Raw genomic sequence first — 18,801 nt, 5'->3', positions numbered from 1 at the left:
CGTTTTTCGTGATTTAAAAAAATAATAAATTGCAGCTCGTGAATATGCAACCTGGACGATCTTATTGGCCAACTCTACAATCACGATGACCTCAAGAATTCAACGTGGTGTAAATACACGAATAATATAGATTATTTTATAACTGCTTATGTCGCATGTGCATGCTAACGCTTTGAAATGAGTTAAGAGACGTTGTCACGTGTCGTCCTTGTTTCGGATTCGGGAACAAAAAGTGTCACTCCAGTTTCTTTGTGAAACGTTTGCCACATAAAAGAATCTTATCATTTATGACCAAATCACTTTCATACAATTGCTTTTTACAAACGAAAACTTTTCAGCCAAACAATGTTTGCATAGGTTAGGCTAGCATAGCAATGTAATTGTATTCATTTATCGGTAGCTAAGACGTAAACTTCAATATGACACCAAATCTTCCATTTCCATTTTTTTTAAAGCAATCATTCGAAAATGTTATGCTAGTTTGTTTTAGCTTAGCATAGACATAATGATTGTGTTGGTGTTAAGCTATAAACTCCAACATATACCCAAATTTTTAGCTTCCATCTTTCAAAACCAATTGCTAACATGATGTTACCGTGGTTAGCTTAGCATAACCTCGATAGTTACATAATTTTGTTCATTTTTGGAAAGACATAACTTCAGCATTTACCAAATTTCCATCCATTCACATTCCTATCTTTTTTCCATCCTTCAAAACGATCATTCGCAAACATAATGCTAGCAAAGTTTAGCTTAGCATTGCTTAGAGAGAGTCACTATGTTTTTATTTAATGCACATTAAACCTCACTTAGTAACATTTTGATGATGACTTTGTGTCAAAAAGTAAAACTTAGTGGTGGTAAAGCTAGGCTTCAGGTCAAGGAATCCACTCACCGGTGGGCCCTCGGAACGTTAAAACAAAAATTTCAAGCTAGCTTCTGATGTTTAGTGATTCTTTGAAACATGCAACTTAAGTGTAATATCTCGGCAGAAAAATCAGTTACATTGGGCTGGCTATGGTTGTGTAAAAATTACATTAAAAAAACTAAAGTTTTTATTTTTTATTTTATTTTTTTAAATAATTAGTTTATGCGCTAAGCTATACACTAATTCTGGTAATTTTAAAAAAAACAAAACATACATAAATTTGCGAATAAAATTGTCAATAAAAGTATAGATATTACAAAAGCTCTTTTTCCTCATTTTTATAGTATTTTTTCTTTTCGTTTTTAACATTTGTACCACAAGAGCACGACCACTAGCGTGATTTAAAAATTGTTAGTATGAACAAAAATGTACAGTACACAAAACTTTACGTGTTCAGCGTAAAAGCTATGCTAACGAAACTAATACATTGGACCCATTTCCAAGCTTTTCTTGATCTGTTATCAACTGCTCCACTTAAAGCACTTGCAATATGAACAAAAAATGTATATATCAAAGTATATATATGATGTAACTCTGTTGCACCCAAGTTTTTTTTTTTAATTATAATCAATTTAAATATAAAGATGAATTCCTAAACACTGACTGTTAATTCCTGTCATGCATTAATTGTGTTTTCTTTTTTATATAAATATAGAGATGGTATTATCTCTGTATAAATGTGTTTACTGACTCTTGCGTTGGTTCTGGTGCTGTTGTTGCTGTTTGTACTTTTTTCTTTTTTTTTTTAATTCATGTGACGTCACAACTGTGGAGATTTTAACGAAATAAAAAAGTTTTTTTTTATTTGCTGGTAGGTGTTAAAAGTGGTGTCACCAGTAGGCCTATGTGTGCGTGTGTTTTTTTTGACAACCCTGCACACTGAAAACGTGTTTAATCATTGCTTTCGAGAAATAGCTTGTAAGTTTTTGTCATTACCAATATTGCCCAATGTAGTGAATAGACCAGGCCACAGTTTTTCCATTTGTCGTTATTTTAATGTCACTGCCTCCAGGAAATAGACCAATCCAAAATACTGTCTTTTGAAGGTAGGTGAATCAGGAAATAGGCGGGACCACAGTTCGTCTGCTGCTGTCATGTTTTCAGTCAGGTCCAATCACATGTTAGCACGCCCTCTGGAGGAACATTACTGTCATCGCAATCTGCACTCTTATTCTCGTCTCATTTCATTTCCACTATCACGTAACCACGAGTTAAGTTTTAAATACTGTATATAACTGAGTGGCCCCTTGATTAATTTAAAAAATAAATAATTTTTGGAGGGGAAATAATGTAATTAACAAAACACTACTAAACATTCATTTTATGTTTTCAGGGAGTGAAAGAAAGCCTTGAAAATGCTGAAAATTTTTTTTATTTTTTATTTTTTATTTTTTTTTTAAATGTGAATATGCCGAACCGCGAGTATGCAGGGTAGTTTTTAAATAATATCATTCACCACTAGATGGCTGACATGGCTTAGTTTAGCTGCACTTAAACCGGTACTATTCTGCCCTTTACGAACATTTTGTTTGCTTCAAATTCTTTATTGTTGGGTAAGAATAGTGGATTTTTTATGCATGCAATAAGAAATGTATTTTCAAAATCAAACATGAGATGACGTATATTCTATCCATATTTTAAATAGTATACGTCGAAAGGAAGTGTGTGTTTCTAGTGTGTGGCCCCCCAGTCGCACTGATGAAAAATTGTGGCCCCCTCCAGCATTGAAGTCGACCCCCTCCGCCTCCCCGATGTAGTTGCTGAAAGTCAGCATTTGCACACCTTGACTGCTAATCCGAGCTGTTGTTCTTGCTGGCGTGGCGTCAAGGATTGTTTGTGCGTCTCACGCCAGGAAACTTGAACTTTGACACTTTCTGTTTCAAGCGTTCCAACACGTCTGATTAACACTTTATTATTTAAAACTCAACTTGGACAAAAGGAAACTGAAATTTATGAATAAACTTGGGAAGTTTTATTATTTTTGAGTTGCCACCACACCGAAAACGTTTATTTTATTATTCCTTTACAAAGTGAAATGCACAAGTATGTTACGTTTCTTGTCCTGACGTCACCCGCTCTGTGGTCACGTGATTTCCCCGAAACGAGCGCTTCCTTGTTGTCTTGACGGCTCCCGAGCAGCACGAAGGAAAGCGTCGCTGTTTCAGCACAATCTAACAAAAACTTGTACTACTTTTCATCTCCTCTTACGCACACTCGGCTTGATTTGAGACGCAAAAGGACGCCACGCTTTCAAGTGACGTCATCGGCGGGCAAGTATTTGAGCGGCGTCTTCTGCTTTGCTTTGACTGAAAGGAGCAAAAGATGTGGAAGATGAACTTGTTTGGATTGTTTGTGGTGGCTGTGCAAATCCACAGCGTGACGCCTGGTAAGTGCACAACGCCACTCTCCCAATTTTTCACATCTGGAAGTAACACTCGGACTGCAAACTTCCTTCAACTCAACACTCGCAAATAATTAACTGAAATATTTCATCTCTTGATGAAGTGTCCTGTAAAGGAGATAAATAGCAAACGTGTTGAACAAGTGTACGAGTATTAAAATTGTAACATGTTGACTGGCAAATAGAAGTCAAAATTCAGGAATTCTGAATGTCTGTTGTCATATTTATTAAAAAGTTTGTAAAAAATTAACTTTACTCATTCACTTAATTTGAATGAACACAAAAAAGTGTTTCATCATTTCAAATGTGGACAATCCAAGATTTGTGGACATCAAAAAAACAAAATGTTTTTGTTTTCGCTTTCACCGATTCACTCGCTCAAATATTTCCTGATTGCCTCCTCGCAGATTCCAAACTTGTAATTGTTGTTTTGGAATATTTAATCAACAAAATTAATCTCATATCATCAATTTATACCTACACAAAGTAATATTTAATAGTTAAGTTGTGGTAATAAATTATTAATTATATTTATTAAGTAAGTGTTTCACTTACATGAATGCAAAGACAAATATATATTTTAGTAACAATAAAAACAATTGTTCCCTCAAAAAGCTGTCATAGTTGTTTCAGTTTTAGACAATCATTTCAAATAGTACAAGATTTTTGGACATAAAATATATTTTTTCTCTTTCAGTGGTTCACACGCTCAAATATTTCGACACTTCGTCCTCTCACATTCCAAACTTGCCAGCGTTCTTGTCGGTTGGTTATGTTGACGACGTTCAGATTGTTCGCTACGACAGCAAGAGCAGGAAATTTGAAGCCAAACAGGACTGGATGAACAAAATCACCGCCGACGATCCGCACTACTGGGAGAGACAGACAGAGATCAGTATTGGGAATGAGCAGGTCGACAAAGTCAACATTGAAATTGCTAAAGATCGCTTCAACCAAACTGGAGGTTTGTTTTGAACTTTCCACAAGAAAAATACGTTTCATGTGTGAATACATTTTTCTTGCTGTATTCACACACACACGTGAAAGGATGTGCAGAAGTAAAGTTGCTTTGTGCGTGTGTCTGTTTTATGCGTGTGCGTCTTTGTGTGTTTGTGCATGTTGTACGTGTGTGTCAGGTGTTCACATGTTCCAGAGGATGTCTGGCTGCGAATGGGACGACGAGACTGACGAGGTTGACGGTTGGGAACACTACAGTTACGACGGCGAAGACTTCATCTCGTTGGAGTTGTCGACGCTGAGATGGATCGCGGTGAAGCCGCAAGCTGTCGTCAGCAAACACAAGTGGGACCAACAGGACGTCAGGAATCAATACAAGAAGTATTACTACACTGAGGAATGTCCTTCTTACTTGAAGAAGCATGTGCGCAATGGGAGGGACTTCCTGATGAGAACAGGTACCAGCACGCCCCCTGGAGGAACATGGCTGACATGGCAACATGCACTCTCGCCTTGCCCCTCTCACACATCCTCCATTTTCCTCTAACTTTTTTTTTTATCTTTAATCATCTCACACATTCTCTACAACTTTCCTTATTTTCACACATTCTCTTCAGCTCTCCACCGCACATTTTCTCACATTTTGGGTACTCTCACATATGAATATCTTCTGTCCTGTTGCACATTCTGGCCATTTTATACCCTCACAGATATTCTCCATCTTTCTCCTCACATTTTTCTCCATATTTGGTCCTCTTGTACATTCTCTCCATCTTTCTTTCAGTTATGCTTTCCATGTTTTTCCTCTCACTTGTATGAATCTTTCACACATGAGAGGACACATTCTCCAACTTCATTCCTCTCACACAGTATTATACAGAACTAATATTTTGACACATTTTATCCATCTTGTCTACTTTCAATGAGTTTGTACTCTCCGGAATTATTGTTGCATTCCTTCCTCTCACATTTTTTCTTATTTCTGAGTTCACACTTTCTCTCCCATCCTTTCCCCTCTCACACATTCTCTCTGACATTCTGTCACATATTTTCTCCATCTGTTTTTCGCTACATCTTTCCTCCTCTCATACACTCACTTTATTTTTCTCACTTTCTCTCCACCTTTTTGTTCCTCTCTCACATGGCGGCGTCCATTTCCGCGTCAGAGCTGCCGGTGGTGTCGCTGCTGCAGAAGACGCCGTCGTCGCCGATCACGTGCCACGCGAGCGGTTTCTACCCGGCGGCGTCCGCCCTGTTTTGGAGGAAGGACGGCGAGGAGCTCCACGAGGACGTGGAGATGGGAGAGCTCCTCCCCAACCACGACGGAACCTTCCAGACGACGGCCCACCTGAAAGCGGAGCTGCCGGCCGACGCGGAGGGCCGCTACGAATGCGTCTTCCAGCTGTCCGGCGTCAAGGACGACTTGGTCACCAAGCTGGACAGAAGAAGCATCCTGAGCAACAAAGGTGACGCACGCACGCACGCACGCACGCACGCACGCAAACGTTGAACGTCGTCATCATTTCACACGTCTTCCTTCTCACGTGTGGTGAAGAGGAAGAAGCCACGAAGATGACGCTGGCCGTTGTTGTCCCCTTGGCGCTCCTCGCTCTGCTGGCGCCGCTGCTCGTGCTCCTCGTCAAGCGTCACAAAAGCCCACCAGGTGAGGGACGCAAATGTTGGCCTGCCTGACGGCCGCCAACATTTGGGATCACAACTTTCTTCCTCTTTTCTTCCTTGCAGCCAACTACGCTCCAGCTTGTAAGTCAAACGTCTTCGCAGTCCTGTCCGCGTCTGATGTCCACCTTTGACAAAAAGCGCTCGTCATCTCTCGCTGTCTTTCCGTCCCGCAGCTGCCGTCGCCGATACTGAGCTCACTTCCGAGCCGGCTTCAAAGTCCGTTTCCGAGCCTGATGCCGAACCTGCTAACGAGTCGGTTCCTGAGGACGATTCCGAGCCCGGTTCCTCGTGAGACGCAGCTGCTGTCACATGGTGAGTGAGCTGACACGGACTCCGCGTGTTCTTGGACTCTTTCCAGGTGGATTCATGTACATAATTTGCTGTTCTTCGTGCAGGTGTCGTGATTGCGACAGAGACGTTCCCATCCAAGTGCTTGGATTTGAAGACAGAGCGGTTTTACATGCTTTGGTGTATTGGAAAATTTTTTGTCCGTTTGATTTGTATGAAATCGTCAGTCACATGGTGAGAAGGATTTCTTCTTTCTTGGTATCAAGCAGCAGAATAGCAACAAAGGATTTATGTCACATTTTTTTATTGTGGGTTTGCCTCTTCTATCATCCTTACTTGATTCTCGATTCTTCCAGAACTTCTTTCACTTCAACAGTCAGCAGTTAATTGGTACATGTATCACAATGTTATTGTTTGCACTGATTTGACCTTATAATGTAAATATTGGACCAATAAAATGATAAATGCCAAAAATGTCCTTTTTTTTTTTTTCTGAGCTTGTTCCAGTTTCTGGAAGCTCCTCCTGCCCACCGAGCGCCAGCCTCTCCTTCTCACCTACAGGACTTAGGACGTCCTTAATTAACGCTTCCTTTTCACCTGCTCCCCCGCACACAATGTAACTAGCTAGCTACCTTTCTCTTCAGTGTCATGTCAAGCAACTCTCTTGCTTGTCGTTCTCCCGACATTCAAACCCGCTTTCGCACCGGCAAAGAGGGGACAAACTATCCTCGATCTGTGCCTGGCCTCATTTAATAATTAGGTCGACACCTGCGTGAATCTGATGACGTCACAGACAGAAGACAGCACGTTTCCTCATTGGAGTGTGTCGACCCTCACCTGGTCTGTTTATTTTCATTTTGTAAACGGAATATTAACCAATTTCAAGTGGCGATCATAGTCAAGTATGTCGAATGTCTGAGAAGTGACAAACTCCGCCCCTTTTCTCGTCAGCAAGCCATGCGGCGTAATCAGGTAAGCCCGCAGATGACTTTTTGCCTCATGCACACCTTTAGTAAGCGATAAGGAAGCAGCACGTGTGTAGCTTGTTTCACTTCCAGCTTTGGGAAAAAGATGTTTGCCTTTGGCAACTTAAAGTCTGTCTGGTAACGGTCGGGGCCTTGTTGTGAAATAAAGTGGTTGCCATACTACAACAGCATTTCAATCAATAAATCAGACCTTTGGAGCTGCGGGTGTGTCCTGATCAATGACGATTAAAAAAATGAGTCAATATAATGTCACACAGCTAATTTTGTTTACCGAAGTGAAGAAATTATCTTGAGCTAAATATTTATAAAATACGTAGTGAGCTTTGGGGGGGGGCGGGGGGGGGGGGGGGCGGGGGACAAATCGACGATTTTGAATGCTCCTTTAAAGTTTAAAATCACACTGTTTTGTTTTGCACAAGTTGAAAAGTGTACATGACGCTCTGTAAGCAAATTTTGTAACAGTTAACTTTTAACTCTCCATTTTCAGGCTATCATGTAAAAAAAAAAAAACTATGCTTTTTATTTTGAAGGCTGTAAAGCACCAGCTCCGGTTCAGTTTGTGTACAATTTGTTTTCTGCCTCCATCTGGTGCTCAAATCGTGAACTGCATCTAAGATCCATTTTCTTCCAGTCACTAAATCGACTTCCTTTTGATTATTGATTGATTGATTGATTGATTCATTCATTTTTTTCCTTTCGGACAGCATTGTGACAATCAAACATTTCATCATACAATTTTGACATATAATAACCGAAAAGAAAAAGGGCTGGCAGGAAGAAGCATAAAGCTTATAAATTCCCGCCCCCATACTAAACTAGGACGCATAAAATCAAGCAGTAATAGTTAAGAATCAGCAGAGATGATAAAATTTCACTCAGTTCGTCAAGTCCATGAAGTTAATTATCCAGTTGATTACATTCGGAGACTTTTGATTCAGGCAAATGGATTATTGAAAGTTCAATCAGTTCATGACAGAAGATTCGTTCCAATAGTTTGTTGATCACTTGTTGATTAGTACCATGTGGATTATCACAGTCCAGCAGCTTTAGATAACTGGGCATAACTTAAAAACTATGTGTCCGACACCTCCGTCACTCAGATCCGTCTTCATCACGATTTTGGTTCATCGCGACTTTTTTCTCCAGTTCAAGCAACCTTGTGGCCATGTCTCTCCTCATTCCGTTCATGGTGAGGTTGAGTGCTGCAAGGTCGTTTTTCACCAGAGAAGTGTCATCACAGGCCTTAGTTGGGCCGGCTTGCACGCCAGTGATGGCTCTCAGGGTGGCCGCAGCCATTTCCTCTGCATTCTTCTGGCGATCAGACTTTTTTCGTAGCGTACGAAACAGCCAGTTGAATCCAATCCCAAGCAGCATCAGCATAACCACCAGCACAGCAAGCAGGTACAAATCTTCCACGTCCTCCAAATCCAGACTGGGCAGACACAATGGTCTCCACTTAGTCCAGGAATCTTCAGCATATCCAGACATGTGAGTTCCACTTGGACATGAACGCTGAGTAGGTCCAGGTCTCATCGTAGAAAAGATTTTGTCAAACGCACTAAGAGACCAGCTCATTAGATCCATACTGGTTTGTCGAATGTTTTTGGAGCAGAGTGTCCTTTTCTCAGCACTCAGCACAGATGCTGTTTTCAAATGATTCAAGATTGAATGTCCTTTCAACAACATAGACAGACGTGTTTACATTTCTGTGTTGCAGCTCCCTCCTTGTTTTTAACACAAGAGTTATTGCTCTCCCACATAAAAGTTGAACAAAAGACAGGTTAAACATTTCTTCATTGTAACTAATTAATACCAATTCTTTATATTTTTTCTTAAATCCAGCAAGTGTCTGTGTTCCAGTTAGTCCCCAATCTAATGAATTCCATAATTTTACACCCGTACAGGAGATCGAAAATGACTTCAGTGTAGTTCTAACACATCTCTGAACAAACACAAGTTTCTCTCTCAAATCATATTTCGATTCCTTTGCCTGGAAGCATGTTTGCAAGTTGTAAGGGAGACAATGTCTGGCCGCCTTATACATGATCTGAATAGTTCTGTAGTTTATTAGATCATATAATTTCAATAGTTTAGCTTCAATAAACAATTTATAAGGAGCACTATGGATAATTCTTACTACTCTTTTCTGTAATACCATCAACGGCTGCAATCGACTTTTATAGGTGTTTCCCCAAATTTCAACACAATAAGTCAAATAAGGCAAAATCAATGCATTATAGATTATTTGGAGTGCCTTTTGACTCAATATTTTTTGGGGTTCTGTAGAGGATGGATATACTTCTTGCCAGTTTTTTTTTTTTTACTGTGTAATCTGAGGAATCCATGTAAGCATCTCGTCAATAATTATTCCCAACACATTGTGTTGGCTTACCTGTTCAATATTTACATTAGAAATTTGTATGCAGATATTTTCTTTAGTTCCTTTTTTACCAAATAAAATAAACTTAGTCTTGTTAAGATTAATAGACAATTTGTTGGCATTAAGCCATTGTTGTAGTTTATATAATTCCTCATTTATTATTTGCACTAGCTTCTGTATATCCTCACCTGTACAGAAAATGTTTATCATCAGCGAAGAGTACCATCTTTAACACAGGAGAGACTTTACATATGTCGTTTATATACAGTATAAACAATTTAGGGCCCAATACCGAGCCCTGAGGTACACCACATGAAACTTCCATTTTGTTAGAAGTACTCCCTCCAAATGTCACATACTGATATCTTTTGGTTAGATAACTTCGTAACCAATCTAATACAGTGCCCCTAATCCCCATTCTCTCGAATTTATTCAATAATATTTTGTGATTTACAGTGTCAAACGCTTTTTTTAGATCAAGAAATATTCCAATAGTATATAATTTTCGGTCAATAGCATCTGTGATTATTTCCATGGATTCAGTCAGGGCTTGGGCCGTCGAATGTTCTTTTCTAAAACCATATTGACTATCATCTAACAATTTATGTTTGGTTATGAATTTATCAAGTCTCTTATTGAAAAGTTTTTCTAATATTTTTGACAACTGTGGCAAAATTGAGATAGGTCGATAGTTACCATAATCATGAACATCACCAGTTTTGTGTATAGGAATGATTTTTGCTATCTTCATTTCATCTGGGAATATCCCAGTCTGAAATGATAAATTACATATATAAGTTAGTGGATATAGAATTTCATTTATTATACTCTTAATTAACTTCATATCAAAACCGTTTGTGTCACAGGAGTTTTTTGCTGTGCATTTGGCAACCAAGTGTCTTATCTCGGTGTCTGTGACTGGCTCCAAAAACGTGGAGTGTAGGTTTCCTGTATAACTGTTCTCATAGTGAGAGGAGCATTCGGGAATTTTCTTGACGAGATCAGCTCCTACAGTTACAAAAAACTCATTAAAATTGTTTGCAATAATTTCTGTATTCACTACTTTTTTATTATTGACATGAAAATATTCAGGATTAGATAGTTTATCCTTTTTTTTTCTTTCTTATAACTTCATTCATAATATCCCATAATTTACAAGTAAAGTTTTTGTTTTCATCTAATAATTTAGTATAATGCTGTTTTTTACAGTCCCTTAAAATAGAATTTAGCTTATTTCTATATCTTTTATATCTGTCCTCTGCCTGTTTAGTTCTTTGGTTAATAAATATCTTGTATAAGTTATTCTTTTTTCTGCAAGCATTTATTAATGACTTACTCATCCATGGTTTAGATTGTAAATGTTGTTTCAAATAAACCTTTGCTGGACAGTGTTTATCATACAATTGTTGAAGTTTTACGAGTTTTACATGACGAGGAAGAAAAATACAAATAGGTTCCAAAATTTGCAGAAAACAAAACAAAACATACAATAGCAATATTACATTATTCAACAAACTTTAAAACATTCAGCATAAGGAATTTTATAATAATAAAAATAATAATTAAAAAGGAAAAAAATAATAATTAAAGCTGTTTAAAAGTCCCTAATCAAAGGTATAAGAAAAAAGCAAAGTTTTGAACCTGGATTTAAAAGCATTTACACTCGGGGCTGACTTCACTTCTGTTGGCAGCCTCTTCCATCTGTGTGCAGCATAGTAGCTAAATGCAGCTTCACCATGTTTGCTTCGAACTCTGCGTTCCACTCGTTGGCCCAAGTCTGTCGATCTCAGAGCCCTGCTGGGTTTGTACTCAATCAGCATTTCTTGGATATATTCAGGACCCAAACCATTTAGTGATTTCTAGACGAGGAGCAGAACTTTAAAATCGATTCTACAGCTGACTGGGAGCCCGTGTAAATCCTTAAGTACTGGAGTAATATGTTCTGATCTCTTTGTTTTGGTCAGAACTCGAGCTGCAGCGTTCTGAATGAGCTGCAATTGTCTCATGTTGTTTTGAGAGAGTCCAGTCAGAAGACCGTTACAGTAAACGAGTCTGCTGGATTGCTCTGCTTGAAGCATGCAGTCCTTCAGTCTGGATCGGTTTTTCAGCTGGTAAAAAAAGAGGCTGTTTTAGTGATGAATTTAATATGATTGCTGAAGGTCACGTCTGAGTCTATTCGTACCCCAAGATTTCAAACTTGGTCTTTAGTTTCGAAAGAGTGACTCAAGCGGGTTTTTAACAGCAATCCTCTTTTCTTTGTTGCCGAAAACAATGAGCTCCGTTTTGTTTTCGTTCAGCTGAAGGAAATTTTGGTTCATCCAAATTAGCAAAAAATATATATATATATTGCAGTAATGAGTAAATGCAGGTATCTACTTGATGATAAAAAAAAAAATCACTCCACATGCTTTATTGTTCACTTATTCTTCCATACTTGCGCGATTGTATCGAGGTTTGGGGAAACACTTCTAAAACAAACGAGGAAATTTTATTGAGACTGCAGAAGAAAGCTGTTGGGATTGTGCACAATGTCGGATTCAGGGCTCAGACAAAAAACACTGTTTCTGGAATCTAAACTATTAAAGCTTGAAGATCTTGTCAAACTTAGATCTCGATTAATATTAGATAAAGCAAATAGCAGTCAACTCGAAGAAGTCATAACTCGAAGAGGGGTTGATTTATGGAATGGTCGAGGAAATGATCGAAAGTGTGTTACTAATATCTATCAATTTCAAAAACTATCTATGATAGTCATTTTTACTGCATTCTGTTTCTCATTTTCAGTTGTTTTGTTGATGTTTTCTTTTTATGCTGCGTATTAATGATGAGTGATATCAAATTGGGCTCCTGTATGATGTATGTTATGATGGGGTAAGCTTTTGCTTCAGCCTCCTCCTTTTGGGCATCAACACAGTGTCCTAATGTTTGCTTGTTTTGATATGTATTTTGCCCAAATAAACTCAACTAAACAATAAACAAACTGGCAGCCATACTACAACAGTATTTTTTTATTTTATTTTCTTTTTTTTAGCACATAAAACAAGCGATTGGCCAACCGTGTATGATAGCAATACAGCAAAATACCAACTTCAACAAAGTCGTCATTTTGGAGGTGGCGGCGGCAGGAATGTTTTGATCAAACATGGCGATTAAAAACAATGAGCAAATATCATGCCACTTGCCACACAGAGGATTTTGTTGACCAAAGTAAACAAATTAACCTGAGCAAAATAATATTGATGAAATATGTATTGAGTTTGTTGTTGGGGGAGAAATGGACGAAATTGAAAGATCCTTCAAGTTTCAAATCACACTGTTTTGTTTTGCATGCGTGAAAGTGTCCCAATGGCGTGACGCTCTCTACTTAAATATGAATTAGATTGATAATAATTGAACGATTAATCGTCCATTATGAGGCTAACAACTGTCGTGGAGTAGATATTCATATTAGAAAAACAAAACAAAACAATGCTAACTAATAAAAAAAAAAAACTAAAATAAAAGTTGCAAAATCCAACAAGATTTTCGGTAATGTTGTTATTTGATTGCAAATGTTTTTGCTTTAAGCACAAACGTGGCCATCTTGCTAGCCCAGTGGTAAGCATGCCTTCCAATTCAGCAGTCCAGGGTTCAAATCTCGCCTCCAGCATTCGCGTGTGGCACTTCCATATTCGACGGGTCCCTCTGTGGACATTCGCCAGGTACCCCAATTTGCTCCCACTCTTAAAAACATGCATGGTGGGTTAGTTCAACTAAACTGTACCTTCATGTATGAGTTTGTTCATCTATGTGTGCCCGACAATTGCCTGGCAACCAACTCAGGTTGAACCCCACAATTGTTGTTTTTTTTTTTATACTGAATCAAATTCGATTTGGGGCAAATTAATACAATTGACTTTAATTTGTTTATTCCAAAGTAAAAAGTATTTTTTTTAAATTGTCTTGGGTAAAATAAATGTATATCATTTATATTACATTGAAAATTATGCTTTCAACCAAATCATGAGTATAATGACAAAAAGTAAAATAATTAGCTATAACAAATTACAGCATTTTTTTTTTTTTTTTTTAGTTTAGTCCAAAGAAACATTTTTTTCAGTGTGGCTTGGGCATTCCAGAGCACTGTGGCCGAATAGAGAATTATCGAGAGCAGGGTGGGCCACAGGTGACCCTTAATCCCGCTCTGAGTGGCCCCTTGATTAATTTTTAAAATAAATAATTTTGGGGGGAAATGTAATTCACAAAACACCAGTAGATATTCATTTTACGTTTTCAGGGATGGGAAAGAAAGTCTGGAAAAATTGAAAATACTAAAATATCGTTTTGAAAAAATAAATAAATCCCAATACAAATCTGTGAATATGCCGAACCGCGAATATGCAGGGTAGTTATTAAATAATATCACCAATCACCACTAGATGGCGACATGGCCTTGCTGCACTTGAACCGGTGTTCTGTCAGAAGTGCGAGGTCTGCTCCTCAGACCGCCCGGATATGCTGTTTTGTGGCTACACCGGGTCTGAGGCTGCTATTCTGCCCTGAACGACATTTTGTTTGCTTCGAACTCTTTGTTGTTGTTGTTAGGATAGTGGATCTTTTATGCATGCAATAAGAAATGTATTTTCAAAAATCAATGAGAGGACGTATATTGTGTCCACATTTTAAAGAGCATATAGACAGTGTGTGTTTCTAGTGTGTGGCCCCCCAGTAGCACTGATGAACAATTGTGGCCCCCTCCAGCACTGAAGTCGACCCCCTCCCCGATGTAGTTGCTGAAAGTCAGCATTTGCACACCTTGACTGCTAATCCGAGCTGTTGTTCTTGCTGGCGTGGCGTCAAGGATTGTTTGTGCGTCTCACGCCAGGAAACTTGAACTTTGACACTTTCTGTTTCAAGCGTTCCAACACGTCTGATTAACACTTTATTATTTAAAACTCAACTTGGACAAAAGGAAACTGAAATTTATGAATAAACTTGGGAAGTTTTATTATTTTTGAGTCGCCACCACACCGAAAACGTTTATTTTATTATTCCTTTACAAAGTGAAATGCACAAGTATGTTACGTTTCTTGTCCTGACGTCACCCGCTCCGTGGTCACGTGATTTCCCCGAAACGAGCGCTTCCTTGTTGTCTTGAGGGCTCCCGAGCAGCACGAAGGAAAGCGTCGCTGTTTCAGCACAATCTTCCAAAAACTTGTACTACTTTTCATCTCCTCTTACGCACACTCGGCTTGATTTGAGACGCAAAAGGACGCCACGCTTTCAAGTGACGTCATCGGCGGGCAAGTATTTGAGCGGCGTCTTCTGCTTTGCTTTGACTGAAAGGAGCAAAAGATGTGGAAGATGAACTTGTTTGGATTGTTTGTGGTGGCTGTGCAAATCCACAGCGTGACGCCTGGTAAGTGCACAACGCCACTCTCCCAATTTTTCATATCTGGAAGTAACACTCGGACTGCAAACTTCCTTTAACTCAACACTCGCAAATAATTCACTGAAATATTTCATCTCTTGATGAAGTGTCCTGGAAAGGAGATAAATAGCAAACGTGTTGAACAAGTGTACGAGTATTAAAATTGTAACATGTTGACTGGCAAATAGAAGTCAAAATTCAGGAATTCTGAATGTCTGTTGTCATATTTATTAAAAAGTTTGTAAAAAATTAACTTTACTCATTCACTTAATTTGAATGAACACAAAAAAGTGTTTCATCATTTCAAATGTGGACAATCCAAGATTTGTGCATAGCAAACAAACAAAATGTTTTTGTTTTCGCTTTCACTGATTCACTCGCTCAAATATTTCCTGATTGCGTCCTCTCAGATTCCAAACTTGTAATGGTTGTTTTGGAATATTTAATCAACAGAATTAATCTCATATCATCAATTTATATATACAAAGTAATATAATAGAAAATGTATGTGTAATAAGTGAGTAATAAGCCGATTTTTTAAGAAAGTGTTTGTGTGTAAGAATGAGCTGAAATCAATTCACTTATTTAAATGAACACAAAAGGCAAATATGTTTTAAAAACAACAAAAACTCAAAAAGCTGTCAGTTGTTTCAATTTTAGATTTTTGGACATGAAACAAAATGTTTTTGTTTTCGCTTTCACCGATTCACTCGCTCAAATATTTCCTGATTGCCTCCTCTCAGATTCCAAACTTGTAAAATGGTTGTATTGGAATATTTAATCAACAGAATTAATATCATCTAATCAATTTATACCTACACAAAGTAATATTTAATAGTTAAGTTGTGGTAATAAATTATTAATTATATTTATTAAGTAAGTGTTTCACTTACATGAATGCAAAAGACAAATATATGTTTTAATAACAATAAAAACAATTGTTCCCTCAAAAAGCTGTCATAGTTGTTTCAGTTTTAGACAGAATCATTTCAAATAGTACAAGATTTTTGAACATAAAATATTTTTTTTCTCTTTCAGTGGTTCACACGCTCAAATATTTCATGACTTCGTCCTCTCACATTCCAAACTTGCCAGCGTACTTGTCGGTTGGTTATGTTGACGACGTTCAGATTGTTCGCTACGACAGCAAGAGCAGGAAATATGAAGCCAAACAGGACTGGATGAACAAAATCACCGCCGACGATCCGCACTACTGGGAGAGACAGACAGAGATCAGTATTGGTGATGAGCAGACCGACAAAGTCAACATTGAAATTGTTAAAGATCGCTTCAACCAAACTGGAGGTTTGTTTTGAACTTTCTACAAGAAAAATACGTTTCATGTGTGAATACATTTTTCTTGCTGTATTCACACACACACGTGAAAGGATGTGCAGAAGTAAAGTTGCTTTGTGCGTGTGTCTGTTTTATGCGTGTGCGTCTTTGTGTGTTTGTGCATGTTGTACGTGTGTGTCAGGTGTTCACATGATCCAGTGGATGATTGGCTGCGAATGGGACGACGAGACTGACGAGGTTGACGGTTGGGAACACCTCAGTTACGACGGCGAAGACTTCATCTCGTTGGAGTTGTCGACGCTGAGATGGATCGCGGTGAAGCCGCAAGCTGTCGTCAGCAAACACAAGTGGGACCAATCGGATGCCTGGAATCAATACCTGAAGTATTACTACACTGAGGAATGTCCTTCTTACTTGAAGAAGTATGTGAGCTATGGGAGGGACTTCCTGATGAGAACAGGTACCAGCACGCCCCCTGGAGGAACATGGCTGACATGGCAACATGCACTCTCGCCTTGCCCCTCTCACACATCCTCCATTTTCCTCTAACTTTTTTTTTTATCTTTAATCATCTCACACATTCTCTACAACTTTCCTTATTTTCACACATTCTCTTCAGCTCTCCACCGCACATTTTCTCACATTTTGGGTACTCTCACATATGAATATCTTCTGTCCTGTTGCACATTCTGGCCATTTTATACCCTCACAGATATTCTCCATCTTTCTCCTCACATTTTTCTCCATATTTGGTCCTCTTGTACATTCTCTCCATCTTTCTTTCAGTTATGCTTTCCATGTTTTTCCTCTCACTTGTATGAATCTTTCACACATGAGAGGACACATTCTCCAACTTCATTCCTCTCACACATATTATACAGAACTAATATTTTGACACATTTTATCCATCTTGTCTACTTTCAATGAGTTTTTACGCTCCGGAATTATTGTTGCATTCCTTCCTCTCACATTTTTTCTTATTTCTGAATTCACACTTTCTCTCCCATCCTTTCCCCTCTCACACATTCTCTCTGACATTCTGTCACATATTTTCTCCATCTGTTTTTCGCTACATCTTTCCTCCTCTCATACACTCACTTTATTTTTCTCACTTTCTCTCCACCTTTTTGTTCCTCTCTCACATGGCGGCGTCCATTTCCGCGTCAGAGCTGCCGGTGGTGTCGCTGCTGCAGAAGACGCCGTCGTCGCCGATCACGTGCCACGCGAGCGGTTTCTACCCGGCGGCGTCCGCCCTGTTTTGGAGGAAGGACGGCGAGGAGCTCCACGAGGACGTGGAGATGGGAGAGCTCCTCCCCAACCACGACGGAACCTTCCAGACGACGGCCCACCTGAAAGCGGAGCTGCCGGCCGACGCGGAGGGCCGCTACGAATGCGTCTTCCAGCTGTCCGGCGTCAAGGACGACTTGGTCACCAAGCTGGACAGAAGAAGCATCCTGAGCAACAAAGGTGACGCACGCACGCACGCAAACGTTGAACGTCGTCATCATTTCACACGTCTTCCTTCTCACGTGTGGTGAAGAGGAAGAAGCCACGAAGATGACGCTGGCCGTTGTTGTCCCCTTGGCGCTCCTCGCTCTGCTGGCGCCGCTGCTCGTGCTCCTCGTCAAGCGTCACAAAAGCCCACCAGGTGAGGGACGCAAATGTTGGCCTGCCTGACGGCCGCCAACATTTGGGATCACAACTTTCTTCCTCTTTTCTTCCTTGCAGCCAACTACGCTCCAGCTTGTAAGTCAAACGTCTTCGCAGTCCTGTCCGCGTCTGATGTCCACCTTTGACAAAAAGCGCTCGTCATCTCTCGCTGTCTTTCCGTCCCGCAGCTGCCGTCGCCGATACTGAGCTCACTTCCGAGCCGGCTTCCGATTCCGAGCCGGCTTCAAAGTCCGTTTCCGAGCCTGATGCCGAACCTGCTAACGAGTCGGTTCCTGAGGACGATTCCGAGCCCGGTTCCTCGTGAGACGCAGCTGCTGTCACATGGTGAGTGAGCTGACACGGACTCCGCGTGTTCTTGGACTCTTTCCAGGTGGATTCATGTACATAATTTGCTGTTCTTGTCTTCGTGCAGGTGTCGTGATTGCGACAGAGACGTCTCCAACCAAGCACTTGGATTTGGAAACAGAGCGGTTTTACATGCTTTGGTGTATTGGAAATTTGTTTGAGTTCATCAGGTTGCCTTCTTCTTTCTGAACATTTTGTCCGTTTGATTTGTATGAAATCGTCAGTTACATGGTGAGAAGGATTTCTTCTTTCTTGGTATCAAGCAGCAGAAGAGCAACAAAGGATTTATGTCACATTTTTTTATTGTGGGTTTGCCTCCTCTATCATTCTTCCATGATTCTAGATTCTTCCAGAACTTCTTTCACTTCAACAGTCATTAGTTAATTGGTACATTTATCACAATGTTATTGTTTGGTTTTGATTTGACCTTATGATGTAAATGTTGGACCAATAAAATGA

General features: G+C 39.5%; 2 protein-coding genes across 2 annotated transcripts; both read left to right on the top strand.

Moving 5' to 3' along the window:
* The first annotated feature begins 3,021 nt into the window (after window positions 1–3,021).
* Window positions 3,022–6,705, top strand: LOC144007105 (major histocompatibility complex class I-related protein 1-like). The gene is made up of 8 exons (XM_077506420.1): window positions 3,022–3,314; window positions 4,027–4,293; window positions 4,466–4,744; window positions 5,453–5,752; window positions 5,842–5,949; window positions 6,030–6,047; window positions 6,140–6,278; window positions 6,362–6,705. The coding sequence occupies exons 1-7, from the start codon at window positions 3,251–3,253 to the stop codon at window positions 6,256–6,258; spliced, it is 1,155 nt and encodes a 384-aa protein (XP_077362546.1). The 5' UTR covers window positions 3,022–3,250; the 3' UTR covers window positions 6,259–6,278; window positions 6,362–6,705.
* An 8,021-nt stretch (window positions 6,706–14,726) lies between these two features.
* Window positions 14,727–18,567, top strand: LOC144008028 (class I histocompatibility antigen, F10 alpha chain-like). The gene is made up of 8 exons (XM_077508070.1): window positions 14,727–15,018; window positions 16,069–16,335; window positions 16,508–16,786; window positions 17,494–17,793; window positions 17,867–17,974; window positions 18,055–18,072; window positions 18,165–18,321; window positions 18,410–18,567. Exons 1-7 carry the CDS (start codon window positions 14,955–14,957, stop codon window positions 18,299–18,301), a joined length of 1,173 nt encoding a protein of 390 aa, XP_077364196.1. The 5' UTR covers window positions 14,727–14,954; the 3' UTR covers window positions 18,302–18,321; window positions 18,410–18,567.
* Window positions 18,568–18,801: the final 234 nt, after the last annotated feature.

Source organism: Festucalex cinctus, chromosome 19 (genome assembly GCF_051991245.1).
Source record: "Festucalex cinctus isolate MCC-2025b chromosome 19, RoL_Fcin_1.0, whole genome shotgun sequence".
Classification (NCBI taxonomy): domain Eukaryota; kingdom Metazoa; phylum Chordata; class Actinopteri; order Syngnathiformes; family Syngnathidae; genus Festucalex; species Festucalex cinctus.
This window is presented reverse-complemented; position numbering and strand designations above follow the sequence as displayed.

Coding starts and splice junctions, on each gene's coding strand:
- LOC144007105 (XM_077506420.1), top strand. CDS start 3,251: ATGTGGAAGATGAACTTGTTTGGATTGTTTGTGGTGGCTGTGCAAATC. Junction 4,294..4,465: donor TCGCTTCAACCAAACTGGAG/GTTTGTTTTGAA, acceptor CGTGTGTGTCAG/GTGTTCACATGTTCCAGAGG. Junction 5,753..5,841: donor AAGCATCCTGAGCAACAAAG/GTGACGCACGCA, acceptor CGTGTGGTGAAG/AGGAAGAAGCCACGAAGATG.
- LOC144008028 (XM_077508070.1), top strand. CDS start 14,955: ATGTGGAAGATGAACTTGTTTGGATTGTTTGTGGTGGCTGTGCAAATC. Junction 15,019..16,068: donor AATCCACAGCGTGACGCCTG/GTAAGTGCACAA, acceptor TTTCTCTTTCAG/TGGTTCACACGCTCAAATAT. Junction 17,794..17,866: donor AAGCATCCTGAGCAACAAAG/GTGACGCACGCA, acceptor CGTGTGGTGAAG/AGGAAGAAGCCACGAAGATG.